Consider the following 14,775-nt stretch of genomic DNA (forward strand, 5'->3'; position numbering starts at 1 on the left):
TCCATTGGCCACCATTCCTTCCTCTTGCATTGCAGGGAAATCCAGGATTTCCAGGTGCTCCAGCCTTGGAGGTACCTTGGAGTGGCTTAGAGCCCTTCTTGTCCTTCAGCTGTGCAGCTTCCATCCCAAAATTCCAGGAATCCAAGAGCTGTGTCCCACAGAACCACGGGGAGGACACCCAGACCTTTCTCCCTCACCCTCCAGCCAACTTTGTCCTCTTCTCCCTCAGTTCTTGTATTCCCAATATTCCCATTGTCTCCTCCAAGGAGCTTCACTGCTGTCCAGGAGAAATAAGGATTAAAATTCCCACTGCTGAATCCGTGTGCTCCAGGCCTTTCCCTGCTCAAGCTCCTCATCCACAGGGATGGGTCCTGCTGGACACCCACAGCTCTCCACGTCCCTCCAAATTCCAGATTTAAGGAGAAACCTCGGTGGTGGCCATAAGATTCCTTATCCCATAAAAATTCTTATCCCATAACAATTTTTATCCCATAACAGTTCTTGTCCCATAACATTCCTTGCTTTGGAAAAGTTACCGTGAAAAGGAGATTTTTAAATTTATTTTTTCCACCCCCCACGAGTAACTGAGGATTTCTGTGATTTCTTCTTCTCCTCAGGTTTTGGGACCTCCAGGCAAGAAAGGTGTCAGGGTAAGTCTTGTTAATTGATTATTTCTTGATTATTTAATTAATTAGCATTGCTTGAAAAGGCAAGGGTTTTTTGGTTTTTGTTGTTTGTTTGTTTGTTTGTTTGTTTGTTTTGTTTTGTTTTGGTTTTTGGGAAATTTTGTTTTGTTTTTTGGGGAGGTTGTTCCATGTTTCCTGAATTTCATCTCCCTTGTGATTGACAGGAGAGGTGAGCTTGGAAAAGTCTTGTCCCGGGGATATTCCTCTTGCTTTTATTCACATTTTGTGCCTGGTATTCCCATTCCAGCCCAAATCTGGAGGGAAATTTGGGAATTCAGAAGGGAGACATCACTCGAGCGCAGATCCAGCCCAATCCCAGAGGGAGGCTAAAATCAGGGATGGATGAGGCTGGGAGGGATTTCTGGAGATCTCCAATCCCACCTCCTGCTCAATCCCACTCCAAAGCTGGGTCAGGTCTCCTGTGCTGGGAATTCCCATGGATGGAGAATTCCCACATCTTCAGGCCCCTGATGCAGAGTTTGGCCTCACTGAGAGAAAATTGAATTTCCCAAACCAAGGAGCTCTCTGGGGCAGAGATATTGTCCATATTTTCCAGCTGCTTTAGAGAATTCCAATCACTTTCTCCGTGGCTTTGAGGTGGAACATGACTTGGAATATTTAAAACTGAATTTTTAAACTTTTTTCTTTTTTCAGTCTTGCTCTCTCATTTCCATTCTGCCAAGAACCTTCTCTCTGTCAGAAGGATTTACTGCAGGACTGATTCCCTGTGGCTTTTCCATGGAAATCCCCTACAGCACTTCAGGCCTCCCTCATTCCATAGACACAATGAATTTTGATTTTTTTTTTTGCTGGGATTGGATGATTGGAATCACCTCCTTTTATTGGTCCTATTTCCCAGACTGCTTAACCTTGGCTGGCAGAATTCCCTCTTTTCTTTTAGGCTGAGCTTAAGTAGTGTCCTAGGAATTTTGCTGTGGCTTCGTGATGGAATGTGGCCTGGAATATCAGATTTTTTTTATTATTATTATTCCTGATGCTTCACTGCCAACCTGCAGAGAAATGACAGCTGTTCATTTTATTCAGTTTAAAACAGTAAAAATATGTTTGTGGTGCTTTGTAGTGGGGCAACAACTGTGATGAATTTTGGATGGCAGAAGGCAGGTGCCATGGAAAAAAATTCCATGTAAATCCAGGATGGGTGGATTTGGCCAAGGAATTTTTTCCAGGGTGCACTAGAAGTGCAAAATGCAGCCCTGGGGAGTCATGGGAACAGGGCCTGGCTTCCTGCAGGATATTCCTGGTTTCAGGAATATCCTCCTTTTATTCCCAGGGAGATCCTGGACCAGCTGGACGACAAGGAGACAAAGGAATCCCAGGAGAAAAAGGGGAGAAGGTGATGACCTTGCACTTCCTTCAGGGATAAAAGGATGAATTCTTTTCGTGGCCACCAAGGAAACTCTGAGGGAGATGGAATTCCTCCCCAAGAAATCCATCCAGGAATCCAGGGGGAGACTTCCAGGTGTAGAAATCCAAAGCTCTTGGAAAGGAAATCAGGGAGGGAATGCTCAGCTCCCTGGTTGTCCGTGGGGATGGAAATACCTTGGATCTGCTCTGGCTTTTCCTGCTCGGTGGAGATTTGTCCTGAACTTGGAAAAACTGCCTTGGCAAGACCCTGTATCCCTTTGTTTTTCCAGGGAAGCCCAGGATTTGGAATTCCTGGCCAGCCTGGGCTAAAGGGAGACATCGGTGACAGAGTGAGTGGGACAACGGGGTGGGCGTGGAATGGGAAGGGCTCGGGGACAAAGCGGGAGGTTTAGGGACAAAATCTTTCCATGGATTTGCTGGCTCTCAGCCCTGAGGAGAGGGACACTGGGGAGGTGACCAGGACCCGGGCAGGTGACCCTGAGGAGGTCTGGGGGGACAGGGTTGTGAGCTCTGTGCTCAGCTCAGGTGGGATCCCCCAAAACGTGGAGAATTCCCCATGACCTGAGGAAAACCCGGATGGTCAAAGCTCAGCTGATGACTCTGGACAGAATCCGAGGAAGCCCCACTTCCAATTATTTCCTCTCCTGAAAGTCACCTTGATCTTCATCTTCCTGCCTTTTGTGTCTGGGAGGGTCTTGGTGGCTCCCACATGACTCCGCTGATGTCCAGGAAGGGTTGGGTTAATCCTTGCTGTTCCCTTCTCCAGGAAAATCGCAGTCCCGCTCATTTTAATCCAGCAAAAATTGGCAAATCCCAAAATTACGGATGAGTATCTTTGGAAGAGGGGTGGGAAGCTCCAAATATTGATGGTTTCAGAGTGGAGGAGGCTCTGGACAGGCTCAGCCCCTCGTGGGACATTCCCTGTTTTCCCCTTCTCCGATTTTAGCCGCTGACTCCCGGAATTCTCTCACCCGTGTCATTCCTTCTGTGTTTCTGCAGGGAAACGTGGGATTGTCTGGGAAGCCGGGTCAGAAGGTGAGTCCATGGAAAGCTGTGTTCCCTGGGAGGGTGGGAAGGCCCTGCACGGAATTCCCAGAGCAGCTGTGGCTGCCCCTGGATCCCTGGAAGTGTCCCAGGCCAGGCTGGATGGAGCTTGGAGCACCCTGGGATAGGGGAAGATGTCCCTGCCATGGCAGGGGGTGGAACCAAGTGGTCTTGGAGGTTCCTTCCAACATCTTTGATCGGGTCTTAAAAAATTCCTGCTAATCCTCACCTGCAGGATTTTTCCCAGGAAAAGTTCAAAGCCAGTTAGGAAATTTGTGGAAAAGATCCCGCCTGTGGCATTTGTTCAGCGGGTGTCTCTGTGGGAATTCCTCTAGCAGGGATCTCTGCGGATTTGGCCGGAGGAGGGTTTGGATTTGGGAATTGTTCCATAGATCGGTGAATGGAATATTTTAGGCTGGATCAGCTTCCAGGGCATGGAAAAATGGGATGTCAGGAGAGATAAATGGGATGCAGCCAAGCCGGAGGTGTTAATGAGTTGTGTTAATGAGGTTGCAAAGTGGAGGCAAGGAAAGGTGTTTGGGGTTGGGAGAAGGCCTGGAGAGGTGGTGACACAAATTTCCCAGATTTCATGGAATATTCTGAGTTGGGAGAGACCCACAAGGCTCATCCAATCCAGCTCTTAAGGAAAAGGGATCAAATCCACAACCTTGTGGGACAAACATCAAACAGAGCAGATGAGGACCCATCCATGAGAGCTCAGCTGATTTAAACGGGAATAAAAATTAAAACTGGAATGGGAATGGGATCAGTGGAATGGGATCAGTGGAATGGGATCAGTGGAATGGGAACTGATCCTGTGTCCACACTGGATCCATCTCGAGTCTCTGAGCTGCTCCTGGAGGTGGAGAACCTCAACAGATTCTGTCCCGAGGGAATTCCAGGAATGACTGTGGAGTCTGGATAGATGAGGTTAGAGCTGGATGCTTTCCAGCCCAACAATCCTACTACTACTACTACTACTATATTAGTAAAGATATTTAATATTAAATATATATTATTAAATATAGTTTAAAAATAATAATACTATAATCAAATATGAATAAATAAAATAATAATAAAATAATAGAATAATAATTATATATTAATTATTCTTTAAGTATATATGTTCTATATAATTAATAATATATTATTAATATATAGTATGTTAATGATATCATTTAATTATATATTATATATTATATATAATATATAGCATATAATTATATATTAATTATCATTTGATGATAATATATTTAAAATATATTTAATATTTAATATATATTATTTAATATATATTTAAAATAACACTATAATTGAATAAACTGAAATACGATAATATAGTATAAATAAATAAATATGTATTATTAAATAAATCAAAAATCAAAATAGAATAAATATTAATAATACAAATCCTACAACCCCAGCCCTTCCTAGACGGGGTAAATGCTCTGAGCCCAAACTTCATCCAGGATCATGGAAGCAACTCCATGACCATGGATGTGCTGCTGGGATCTGCCCCTCAGAGTCCGAAGCGGGAGGGCTGTGGAATGCAGGACTGGAATGTGACAATTCTCCTTTCCTTTAGGGGGAGAGAGGTGAACCAGGATTCCCTGGAAAACCAGGAGAGGCTGGGCTGAGAGGAAAAGATGTGAGTAAAGGCAGGATCCGGGATGGAGCTGCTGATCCCCAAACAACCCCAGCTCTGCCCTGCAGTGATAAACAAGGGACAACTTTTCATCTTGTCCTTCAACATCAGTGCCCAGAGAGGCTGTGGCTGCCCCTGGATCCCTGGAAGTGTCCAAGGCCAGGTTGGATCGGGCTTGGAGCAGCCTGGGAAGGTGTCCCAGCCCATGGATGGGGTGGCCCTGGATGGGCTTTGAGGTCCCTTCCAACCCAAACAATTCTGGGGTCCTTTGATCAGGATTTTTGTCACCGAGTCACATCTGCGTGACGTGGATTTAGCAGGAGGTGCAGCCACACCAGCCCTGAGGGGTTCACTTCTGCTTCTGAGCCTCAGGTGATCTCCACTTGGAAAGGATCCACAAAAATCATGGAGCCCACCTCCCTGCTCCTCGCAGAACTGCCCAGATAATTCCCTCTTACGGCCAAACAAGGTGGGCCCTCATGAAAACGTCAGAACAGGCTTCTAGAAATTTCTCCTGACCCCAGTGAAGAGCTTTCCTCAGCTCTGAGGACCAGATTGATCCTGGGAAATGGAATAGGATCCCTATTAAGAGTTCCCTCTTGGGATCAAAGGAGGTGGCCCCTCACAAAAACAAGATGGTCCCTCAGAAAAGAAGATGGTCCCTCAGAAAAGAAGATGGCCCCTCACGAAAACAAGGCAGTCCCTCAGAAAAGAAGATGGCCCCTCACGAAAAAAAAGATGGCCCCTCACAAAAAACAAGGTGGTCACTCAAAAAAGAAGATGGTCCCTCACAAAAACAAAATGGCCCCTCACAAAAACAAGGCAGTTCCTTAGAAAAGATGGGCCCTCACAAAACAAGGTGGTTCCTCACAAAAAACAAGGTGGTCCCTCACAAAAACAAGGCAGTCCCTCAGAAAAGAAGATGGCTCCTCACAAAAACAAGATGGTTCCTCACAAAAACAAGATGGCCCCTCACAAAAACAAGATGGCCCCTCACAAAAACAAGGCAGTCCCTCAGAAAAGAAGATGGCCCCTCACAAAAGAAGATGGCCCCTCACAAAAGAAGATGGGCCTCACAAAAACAAGGTGGTTCCTCACAAAAACAAGATGGCCCCTCACAAAAAACAAGGTGGGCCCTCACAAAAGAAGATGGGCCCTCACAAAAACAAGATGGTCCCTCACAAAAACAAGGTGGCCCCTCACAAAACAAGGCAGGCCCTCAGAAAAGAAGATGGTTCCTCACAAAAACAAGATGGTTCCTCACAAAAACAAGATGGTTCCTCACAAAAACAAGGTGGCCCCTCACAAAAGAAGATGGCCCCTCGGAAAAAAAGATGGCCCTTCACAAAAACAAGGTGGCCTCTCACAAAAAACATCCTGACTGGCTTCTGGAAAACGGGATTTTTTATACATTGAGCTTGATGTCGCGTGATCTGGACTGTCCCTGTGGTCAGTTTGGAATATCCCTGTGAACACTTTGGGTTACCTGTCCTGGCTCTGTCTCCTCCCAACCTCCCATGAATTCCCAATTTTGCTCCTGGAAAACCTCTCCTGACCAGAGTCAGGGAAGAGCTTCCTGCAGCTCCAAGGCTTGCGCTGATCCCTGGACATCAAGTGGAATAGGATCATCCGGGGAAATCTTGGGGGAAAAAAAGGAAGCAGCTGCATTCCAACAGCCCTGACTTTGGAAGTGTGATTCCAGAACAAGAATTTGAGTGGGAAATGATGGTAAAAAATTTGGAAATGGTAAAAAACTTGGGAAGACCCAGAACTTTTGTGTAATAGGGAGAACCAGGGAGAAAAGGTTCCTCTGGGACCAAGGTAATTCTACCTCTTCCCGAGGTGCCAGGAAAACAGCAGCTGGAAAATGAAACCCTTGGATTTGTCCTGGAGTTGATCCCTGCTCATCTCATTTCCTGTTTATTTGTCCTTAAACGAGGCTGTGGAGAATCCTCTTCACCTTTCTTTTACCTTGGATTTCGCATTCCAAAAGGCTGGAACAGAAACGCCAAAAAAGAACCGAACTTTTTTTTGTTTGTTTTCCTGGGAGATGCTGAGGACAGAGTGCCATGAATGGAATCCCAGAATATCCCGAGTCGGAAGGGACCCACCAGGATCATCCAGTCCAGGACACTCCAACAATCCCACCCTGTCCCCGAGATCATTATCCAAACATTCCTGGAGCTGAGAACAGTGGGATTTGCTGGCAATCACCTCATCCTACCCCTAAATATAAATATTCCGTTCACCCCACACCTTGTGCCCCTTTTCCCTCATTTACAGGAACGCTGGAAAACACCATCTCTAATTTAAGATATCCCAGATATCCCAAAACCTGCCTCTATCCCGGTTTTCCAAGCATTAATCGGGGCTAAAGAGATTTAACTTCCATTGGAGCCCCTGGAATGTTTAATGGACTCGGTTCTCTCCCTTTAAACCCTTTCCTTCAGTTATAAGTGCATGAAAATTCCTTTCACTTGATGGAAAAACATTTGGAAAGCTGCTCCTCTCTTTTAGGGAGAAGCTGGAGTCCCTGGAGAGCCAGGAGTGAGAGGAATCAGGGTAATAATTCCATTTTTCTCACCACTATTACAATTTCCTGCCCTGGAGAGTGGTGGGGCTGCTCTGTTTCCCTTCTCCATCCCGATGGGAGCCCTCACTTGGAAATATCCACTTCCAGATACTCCTTTCCTGTGGGAAAAATAAGATTTTCATTGCTATTTTCCTTTTCTGAGCTGCTGCTCCGGCTCTGTTTGTGATTTTTTTTTTCCTTCTCTCCATCTCTTTTTGCAGGGTCCTCCTGGACTCCCAGGACGACCTGGAGAGCAAGGAATGAAAGGAGATCCAGGAGAACCTGGGAAGGATGTAAGGAATCCCTGAAGGAGCAGCTGGGAGAGGGTGGATTTTGGGAGAGCTTTTATTTATTCCTAGCATTATGAATAAATAATATTTATTTCTTCGGATTGGGCTTGGATGGATCCAACGTGGATAGATCCAGCAGAGATGGATTCACTCCATCCTTTTTTCATCCCCGTGGGGAAAAAAAAAAAACAACAGGGAAAATATTACCAAGTTTCTCATGACTTTACCTAAATCCTGTTCAGGAGATTCCCAAAAATATCAAAGCAGCTCCTCCCCCTCTCCCACCCTTCTCCCTGTGGCCATTTTAACAAGAATTGGGAGTTAAAAATCTGTAATATAATTATTTAATTTACTTTAGTTAATTATGTAATTTACTTAATTTATTTTACTGAATCGTTGAATTTATTCTTAATTTTATTGAATTTTTAATTGAATTTATTTTTAATTTTATTTATTCTTGCTGTTTATTTTGTGGGGATGGGGAAGGACACGAGGCAGAGCAGCCACAGCAGCAATTCCCAAGAAATTTTGCTGTGCTAGAAGGAAAAACTCATTCCCAGAGGTCCAAAGGGTGTCTCTGGATGGATCCTTTGCAGCCATTCCTGCCAAATTCCTGATTTACCTGCAGGACTCGTGTCCTGAGGCAGAGGAAAAAATGGGATTGGGAGAAAAGCTGCAGGGAATATCCCCATGGATCCAAAACAGATCCAGTCCCAGTCTTTCCCAAAGAAATTGAATTGCTTCCTCAGCCAGGTGGCAGGGAAATAAAAGCAAAATTTGGGTTGCACGAGAGCTAATTCCATTATTCCAAATAATAATTGGATATTATTATCCAATAATAAGATAATATTAATGATAATGATAATGATAATGATAATGATAATGATAATGATAATGATAATGATAATGATAATAATAATAATAATATCTTATTAATAATGATAATGATGATAGTAATTGGATAATAATATCCAATAATAATATCCAACAACCCAATGGGATAGCAAAGCAAAAAGGAAAAGCAGGAAAACTCCCAGGAGCATGAGCCCTCCTGGAGGCCAATCTAGCAAAGAGCAGAATTGCTCCAAATTTAACTTAAAAATGGGAATTAGGGAGACATGAGAAGGGGTTGGTCGGTCCCTCTGGAAAAGGTGGCGTTGGTTTGGGATCAGCATTGGGAAATGGGAATTTTAGAGGGGAACTAACACATTCCCGCTGGTTTTCAGGGAGATCCCGGGAAGGACGGCCTGAGAGGTGAAAGAGGCCCCCCAGGCCCAAAGGTAGGTCCTGTGTCCACATTTTTGTGGTGGTGCCACCACCTTGGGCAGGTCAGAGGGGAGGAAAACCCAGCTCAGATCTCCTCTGATCCCCCCCAAAGTTTGGGATTTCAAAGCAGAGCTCCCGGGTCGTGGTCCCACATCTCCACAGAGCTCCTTTAGGAGGAGGAACGTTCTTCAGGAGTCAAACGGGGTGAATTTCTGGAATGTTCACGGGTTTTTCCTTCCTCTCCTCCCTCCTGAAGAGCACACGGGAAGGGGTGGAAGGAGGAATGGCTTCAGATCCCACACATCCAAGATCTTTAGAGGTGGGAACGACTCCTTCCTTAAGGGAGAGGAAAATGCTGCAAGAAGCAGCACCAGTGGGGACAGGCAGATTTCCCAGTCACCACGAGAATCCAGACCTCTGGAAAAGCAAAGGTTTATCCCGGGGACAGGCATCCCAAATCCTCCCTGGCACATTGGGGCCTTCCTGACGCCCTTCATTCCGCCGGAATCTGTCACGCAGAACCCGGATTTCAGTGGAATGAAGCCCCTCAGAGAGGCAGGGCAGACGTTCCCCATGGCTCATCCACGATTTCATCCGTGCGCAATCCGAGATTTCTTACCCGGAGATGGGATTCCGTGGCCGTGACCTCCCGTGGGAGCCCATCCCGATGGAGACGCTGGGCTCAGCCACGTGTGGGGCCACCAACGCCACGGCCACCTCCAGAAGGGACCACCAGCCATGGGGACACCTCGTCCATTGTCCCACTCAGTGTCCTCTGCGCCGGTGGCGCTGAGGGACAGAATCACAGAATCACAGAATCACAGAATAATGAGGTTGGAAGAGACCTCAAAGATCATCAAGTCCAACCTATGCCTTAACACCTCAACTAGACTATAGCACTCAGTGCCATGTGCAGTCTTTTTTTAAACACATCCAGGGATGGTGACTCCACCACCTCCCTGGGAAGACAATTCCAGTGCTTTATTACTCTTTCAGTGAAAAATTTTTTCCTAATATCCAACCTGTACCTTCCCTGACGTAGCTTGAGACTGTGTACAAAGGTGACCTCACAGACCTTTCCTTTTCCACACGTTTGAGGCGTGGAGAAGGGGATGGAGCAAAGCTCTGGCCCAGACCTCACTTGGATGCTGCTCCTGGGCCAGGCTTTCCCTACAAAATCCAGCTGGAGGAGGGAAGGAGCCTATGGAGCAGGGTGGGATTCAAACACCTAAATGGGATTTATCTGGGATTAGGGAGCTGGTGGCAGACCAAGGGACAGATATGGGATCACGCCCCTTCCTCTTCTTGCTCCTCATGGAAATGACGGAATTAATGAGCTGATCTTGTTTATTCCAAGGGAGAACCTGGCCCACCAGGAAAAGGAGTGGAAATGAAGGTAAATAAATCAAAATTAAATAAATAAATCAAAATTAAAGACCTTATAAATGTTGGAAGCACCCCTCTTTCTGTCTGGGTTGGGATGGCAGAGGGGACCCAATGTGTGTCCCCTTGGCCATCAGCCACCTCCAGGAGAAACTTCCTGGAGAGCAGAGGGGGAGAAGCTGGGACCTCTCTTTCCCCTTGCAGGACCTGGAGAGGCTTTTTGAAGAGTACGGGATCAAGGTAGGAGATTTTTTGTCCTTCCTGCTGACCAGGGGCTGTAATTTGGTTTTTCCATCTCTTCCCTCTGGAATCCTGGAGGTGACATTTGCTCCCCCAGCAATCCCAGGAAGATCCATTCCATTTCCTTTTCCGGGTTATATTTAGATATTTCTGGGATAGATTTTTTTGCTGCCATTTTATGGGGTGGGTGGTGGCTTTGAGGCCCCTGTGACAGTGACACTTGGGCCTTAGAGCCCCTCTAATTCCAACCCCAACATCTTCCACCATCCCAGGCTGCTCCAAACCCCATCCAACCTGGCCTTGGACACTTCCAGGGATGGGGCAGCCACAGCTTCTCTGGGAATTCCGTTCCAACCCCTCCCCACCCTCCCAGCTGAAAATTCCTTCCCAATATCCAGCCTAAATCCTCATTCAGTTTAGAACCCTTCCCTCTTGTCATATCAACATATTCCCATGGAAAAATGGAAAAATTCCCACTTTCCCTCTTTTTTAAATCCCGTTGAAGTCCTGGAAGGCCACAAATGTGGGAGTTTTTTAATTTAGAATGGAGATAGACCCCACAAAGCTGATCCATGGATCAGCTCCTTGATCCCGAACCTGTATTTAAACCATCCCTTGACTGTCCCAGCAACGCCATCCCAATGGGAAAACTGGGCCAAAATTATGGAATTTCAGAGCCAAAGGGGTTGGAAAAATCCTCTGAGGGCATCAATCCCAACCAATGCAAAGGCCACCACTGATCTGTGTCCCCAAGGGCCACCAGAAGAGGGATGTCCCTTCAAAACCATCCCAGTAGGAAACTTCAGTCAAAATTATGGAATTTTGGAGCCAAAGGGGTTGGAAAAGCCCTCCAAGGCCATCAGTCCCAACCAATGCAAAGGCCACCACTGATCTGTGTCCCCAAGGGCCACCAGGAAGGAGCAATGTCCCATCAAAACCACCCCAATGGGAAAATGGGGTCAAAAACCCTTCCCTGGGGATCCCTGGGAATCCATCACTCCTTGTTTTGGGGTGGCCGCTCTTGGATTGTCACCCGTTGGGGACAGCAGGGTGGCACTGGGCCACCTCACTGGTGTGCACTGGTTCCAGCTGGCGCTGCTGAGGGACCTCTCCAAGGCGATCCTGCGGGATGGGCTGGATGGGCTCCTATGGCGCCCGGGTGGCTCCAGGACGAGCGAAACTTCCAGGGAAAACCAGGCAGCCGTGCCTGTCACCGTGAGTAGCGTCACCTGCCAGGGGTGGCAGACCTCCAGGGAATGAGGGAGGTGGGAATGAGCCACCAAAGGTGTCACCTCTGTCATCGAGCAGCTCACGGTGGCTTGGGAGAGGCTCCAGCTACTGGGATTTTGGGATAAAGGGATAGAAAACACTCACTTTTTTTAGTGGGAATGAATGAATCTGCCAAGCTTTCCCCAAAAAAAAAAGCCATCCCCAAAGCCACCAGAGTGTCCTTGTGCCCTCTGGGAGCTTTTGGAGTGGTGGAAGCACCAAAAGGGGTCATGAGCAAAAAGGGTCCCAGGGAGGGAGGAGGATTCCTCGGAGGGAAAGTTTGGATGTGGCCAGCAAGGAATTGCTGCCCGCTCGCCCCATTGTGGCTCAGAAGTGTCACCAAGAGGGACAGAGTGTGAATGAAGCCACCAGGCTCCAGCTCCTCACGGGTGTGGATCCTGGGAGCTCGGGGCTGTCACCGTCACACCAATCCTTTGTTTCGGTGTCGCAGGATCCGCCAGATTCCAACACTTCCCACCGTGTCCCGGCCGGCACCGAGGCGGCAGGAGAAGGACAGAGCCTGGAGATGGAGGGTCTGGAGGTGCCTCTGTCTGGAGGATCCCCTGAGGTGAGCATGAACAGCAGGAAAGATTAAATTTGGGTTTTGTTGTGTCCAGTTCTGGGCTTTTCCAATCAGGAAGGACATGGAGCGTGTCCAGGGAAGGGAATGGAGCTGGGAAGGGTCTGGAGCCCCAGGAGGGGCTGAGGGAGCTGGGAAGGGGCTCAGAGGGAGAAAAGGAGGCTCAGGGGGGACCTTGTGGCTCTGCACAGCTCCTGACAGGAGGGGACAGCCTGGGGGGGTTGATCCCTGTGGGTCACTTCCCACTCAGGACATTCCATGATTCTGTGACTCCAGAGCTCTCATTTGGAATAACCAGGCAAATTCCAGCCACCTTCATCCTGACTGACAACTCCTATTGATGGGAACTAGGAATTTATCCACAATTTTAGGGCTTCTCTCCATGCTGGGCTTCCCGGAGGAGGCATCTCCTGGGGTTTTATCTCCCTCTGGAGCAGGGTGATGCAATTCCTCAAAGACTTGGACAAGGTGGGACAAGACATTCCCCTCTCAGCCCCAGGCTTCTCCCGTGTCCTCAGGTTTTTCCCATATTTTTCCAGACTGGATTAGGACATTTTAGGGGCTTGAGAGGGGAGATTTGCACCAAGATACGCAACCCTGGAGCCAGAAAAAATTGGGATTTGGGATACAGAGACCCCAAAACTGTCTCTGTTGAGCTTTGGGAGCCCAACCCAGACTGGAAAAAAGGATTTGGGACCATCAGAGCAGCCCTCAATCCCTCAGGGAATTCTTCCTTTTCCATTGGTGCTGATTGGATGGACGCAAAGGAGTTAAAATTCCCAGAGTTTGGCTGGATGGTTCACTGGAATTTTGAGGTTTGCCTCTATTTTATTGCAATGGAAAAAGGTATTAGAGAAAGGATAAGGATTTCTGCATGGATCACTGTCAGGGCTTGGGAAAGGGTCCTGCTGTCCGTTTTCCCCGTGTTTTCCCAGTAATTAATGGAATTTTGTCGGCATTTATCCATCCCTCTCTGCAGAGCTTGGCTGTGCCCCCACCACATCCAGGAGATCTGCAGGAAAACCATTCCCTGGATCTCCTCCAGCCCTGGGAGGAGAGGCTGGAAGGACACTCGCAGCAGGACAGCAGCCAGGTATGTTTTCCCAAGGATTTCAGACCAGTGATGACGGACCGGGATGCAAATCTTAATCCTGGGATGGCTTCTCCATGTCCCTGGAGAACACCGGAGCTCCTGGAATGGGCAAGAGGCTGATGGGGGTGACAAAAATCCCTTGGGAAATGTTTTGTGAGGCTGATGGGGGTGACAAAAATCCCTTGGGAAATGTTTTGTGAGGCTGATGGGGGTGACAAAAAAATCCCTTGGGAAATGTTTTGTGAGGCTGATGGGAGTGACATAAAAAATCCCTCGGGAAATGTTTTGTTGGTTCATTCCACGATTTTTGGTGGAGGGAAAACCAGGACAATCCCATTTTATCTGATCCCACCTGCCCCACACCATCCTTGTGTTATTCCAGCCCGGCTGACTGAAGAGTTGATGATTCCCAAGGCTTTTCAAAGAGGGATAATGAAGACTCCAAACAGGGAATTTGAAATATTTGTCCTACAAGGCGTTTCCTTTTCCTTCCCACTTTCCATGGATGTGGAAGTTCGTGGATACAGTCTCAGGATAATCCACAGATATTCCAGGATGTTCCTGCTGTGCTCTGGAGCACCTGAGTTATTTAAAGAGGAGGATTTTAGGGTCTAGGCAGGAATTTCGGGATTCTCTCTGATCCTTAAAATCCCACTTCCCTCTGCTTTCCTGCCCTCCTGGGCAGAGATTCCCTTCCCAAATCCTGCTCCGAGCCCAGCACTCTCCAGTTTGGACATGGTTGTATCCCTCTGGAATTCTTGGAAATACCCAGAGGCCAGACAGGAACAGCTTTAGAAAGTGAAGGGAAAAATCCCTTGGATATTTCCTTGGAATCAGCAAGGATATTTCTCAGGATGGCAAGACGGGAGTACCTGGAAGTGGGGAGATCCCGCTGGTGGAAATCCTGCTCTGGTTTATCCACTTTGCCGGACTCTTCCTTCTGCTCCCACCCCTTTTCCCCTGCCCTGGCTCGGGAAATGAATTCCAGGGTTAACCGTGGAGCTGGAATCTCTCAGCAGCCACGAGAGGGCTCCCGGCTCAAAGGCGAAAACCGGGAGTGGGAATTGCGGCTCTGGAGACGCCGGGATGTGCCAAGAGCATCCCAGGGCTCTGCTTTCCCTCCTGGATGCAGCAGTTCCCTCTCCTGGGAATGGTTAAGCTGGAGAAACACAGAGGATGGAGCCCGAATCCCTCGGTTTTTAGACTCGTGGAATGGTTTGGATTGAAGGGATTTTAGGGATTGTCCCGTTCCATCCCCCTGCCACGGGCAGGGAATCTTCCACCATCCCAGGCTGCTCCCAGCCCCATCCAGCCTGGCCTG

At 47.8% G+C, this 14,775-nt stretch overlaps 1 protein-coding gene across 1 annotated transcript in view; it reads left to right on the top strand.

The window, feature by feature from the left end:
• LOC134550432 (collagen alpha-1(VII) chain-like) overlaps positions 1–14,775 on the top strand; it is a 99,186-nt gene that overhangs the window by 42,918 nt on the left and 41,493 nt on the right. The window contains exons 37-50 of the mRNA XM_063397133.1: positions 36–71; positions 618–650; positions 1,978–2,040; positions 2,342–2,401; positions 3,072–3,107; positions 4,702–4,764; positions 7,279–7,323; positions 7,555–7,626; positions 8,850–8,903; positions 10,247–10,285; positions 10,477–10,512; positions 11,602–11,727; positions 12,233–12,349; positions 13,341–13,454. Of these exons, the coding sequence (XP_063253203.1) occupies positions 36–71; positions 618–650; positions 1,978–2,040; positions 2,342–2,401; positions 3,072–3,107; positions 4,702–4,764; positions 7,279–7,323; positions 7,555–7,626; positions 8,850–8,903; positions 10,247–10,285; positions 10,477–10,512; positions 11,602–11,727; positions 12,233–12,349; positions 13,341–13,454 (894 nt within the window). The remainder of the gene's footprint in view (positions 1–35; positions 72–617; positions 651–1,977; positions 2,041–2,341; positions 2,402–3,071; positions 3,108–4,701; positions 4,765–7,278; positions 7,324–7,554; positions 7,627–8,849; positions 8,904–10,246; positions 10,286–10,476; positions 10,513–11,601; positions 11,728–12,232; positions 12,350–13,340; positions 13,455–14,775) is intronic.

The sequence above is a fragment of the Prinia subflava genome, chromosome 4 (assembly GCF_021018805.1).
Source record: "Prinia subflava isolate CZ2003 ecotype Zambia chromosome 4, Cam_Psub_1.2, whole genome shotgun sequence".
NCBI classification, from domain to species: Eukaryota; Metazoa; Chordata; class Aves; order Passeriformes; family Cisticolidae; genus Prinia; species Prinia subflava.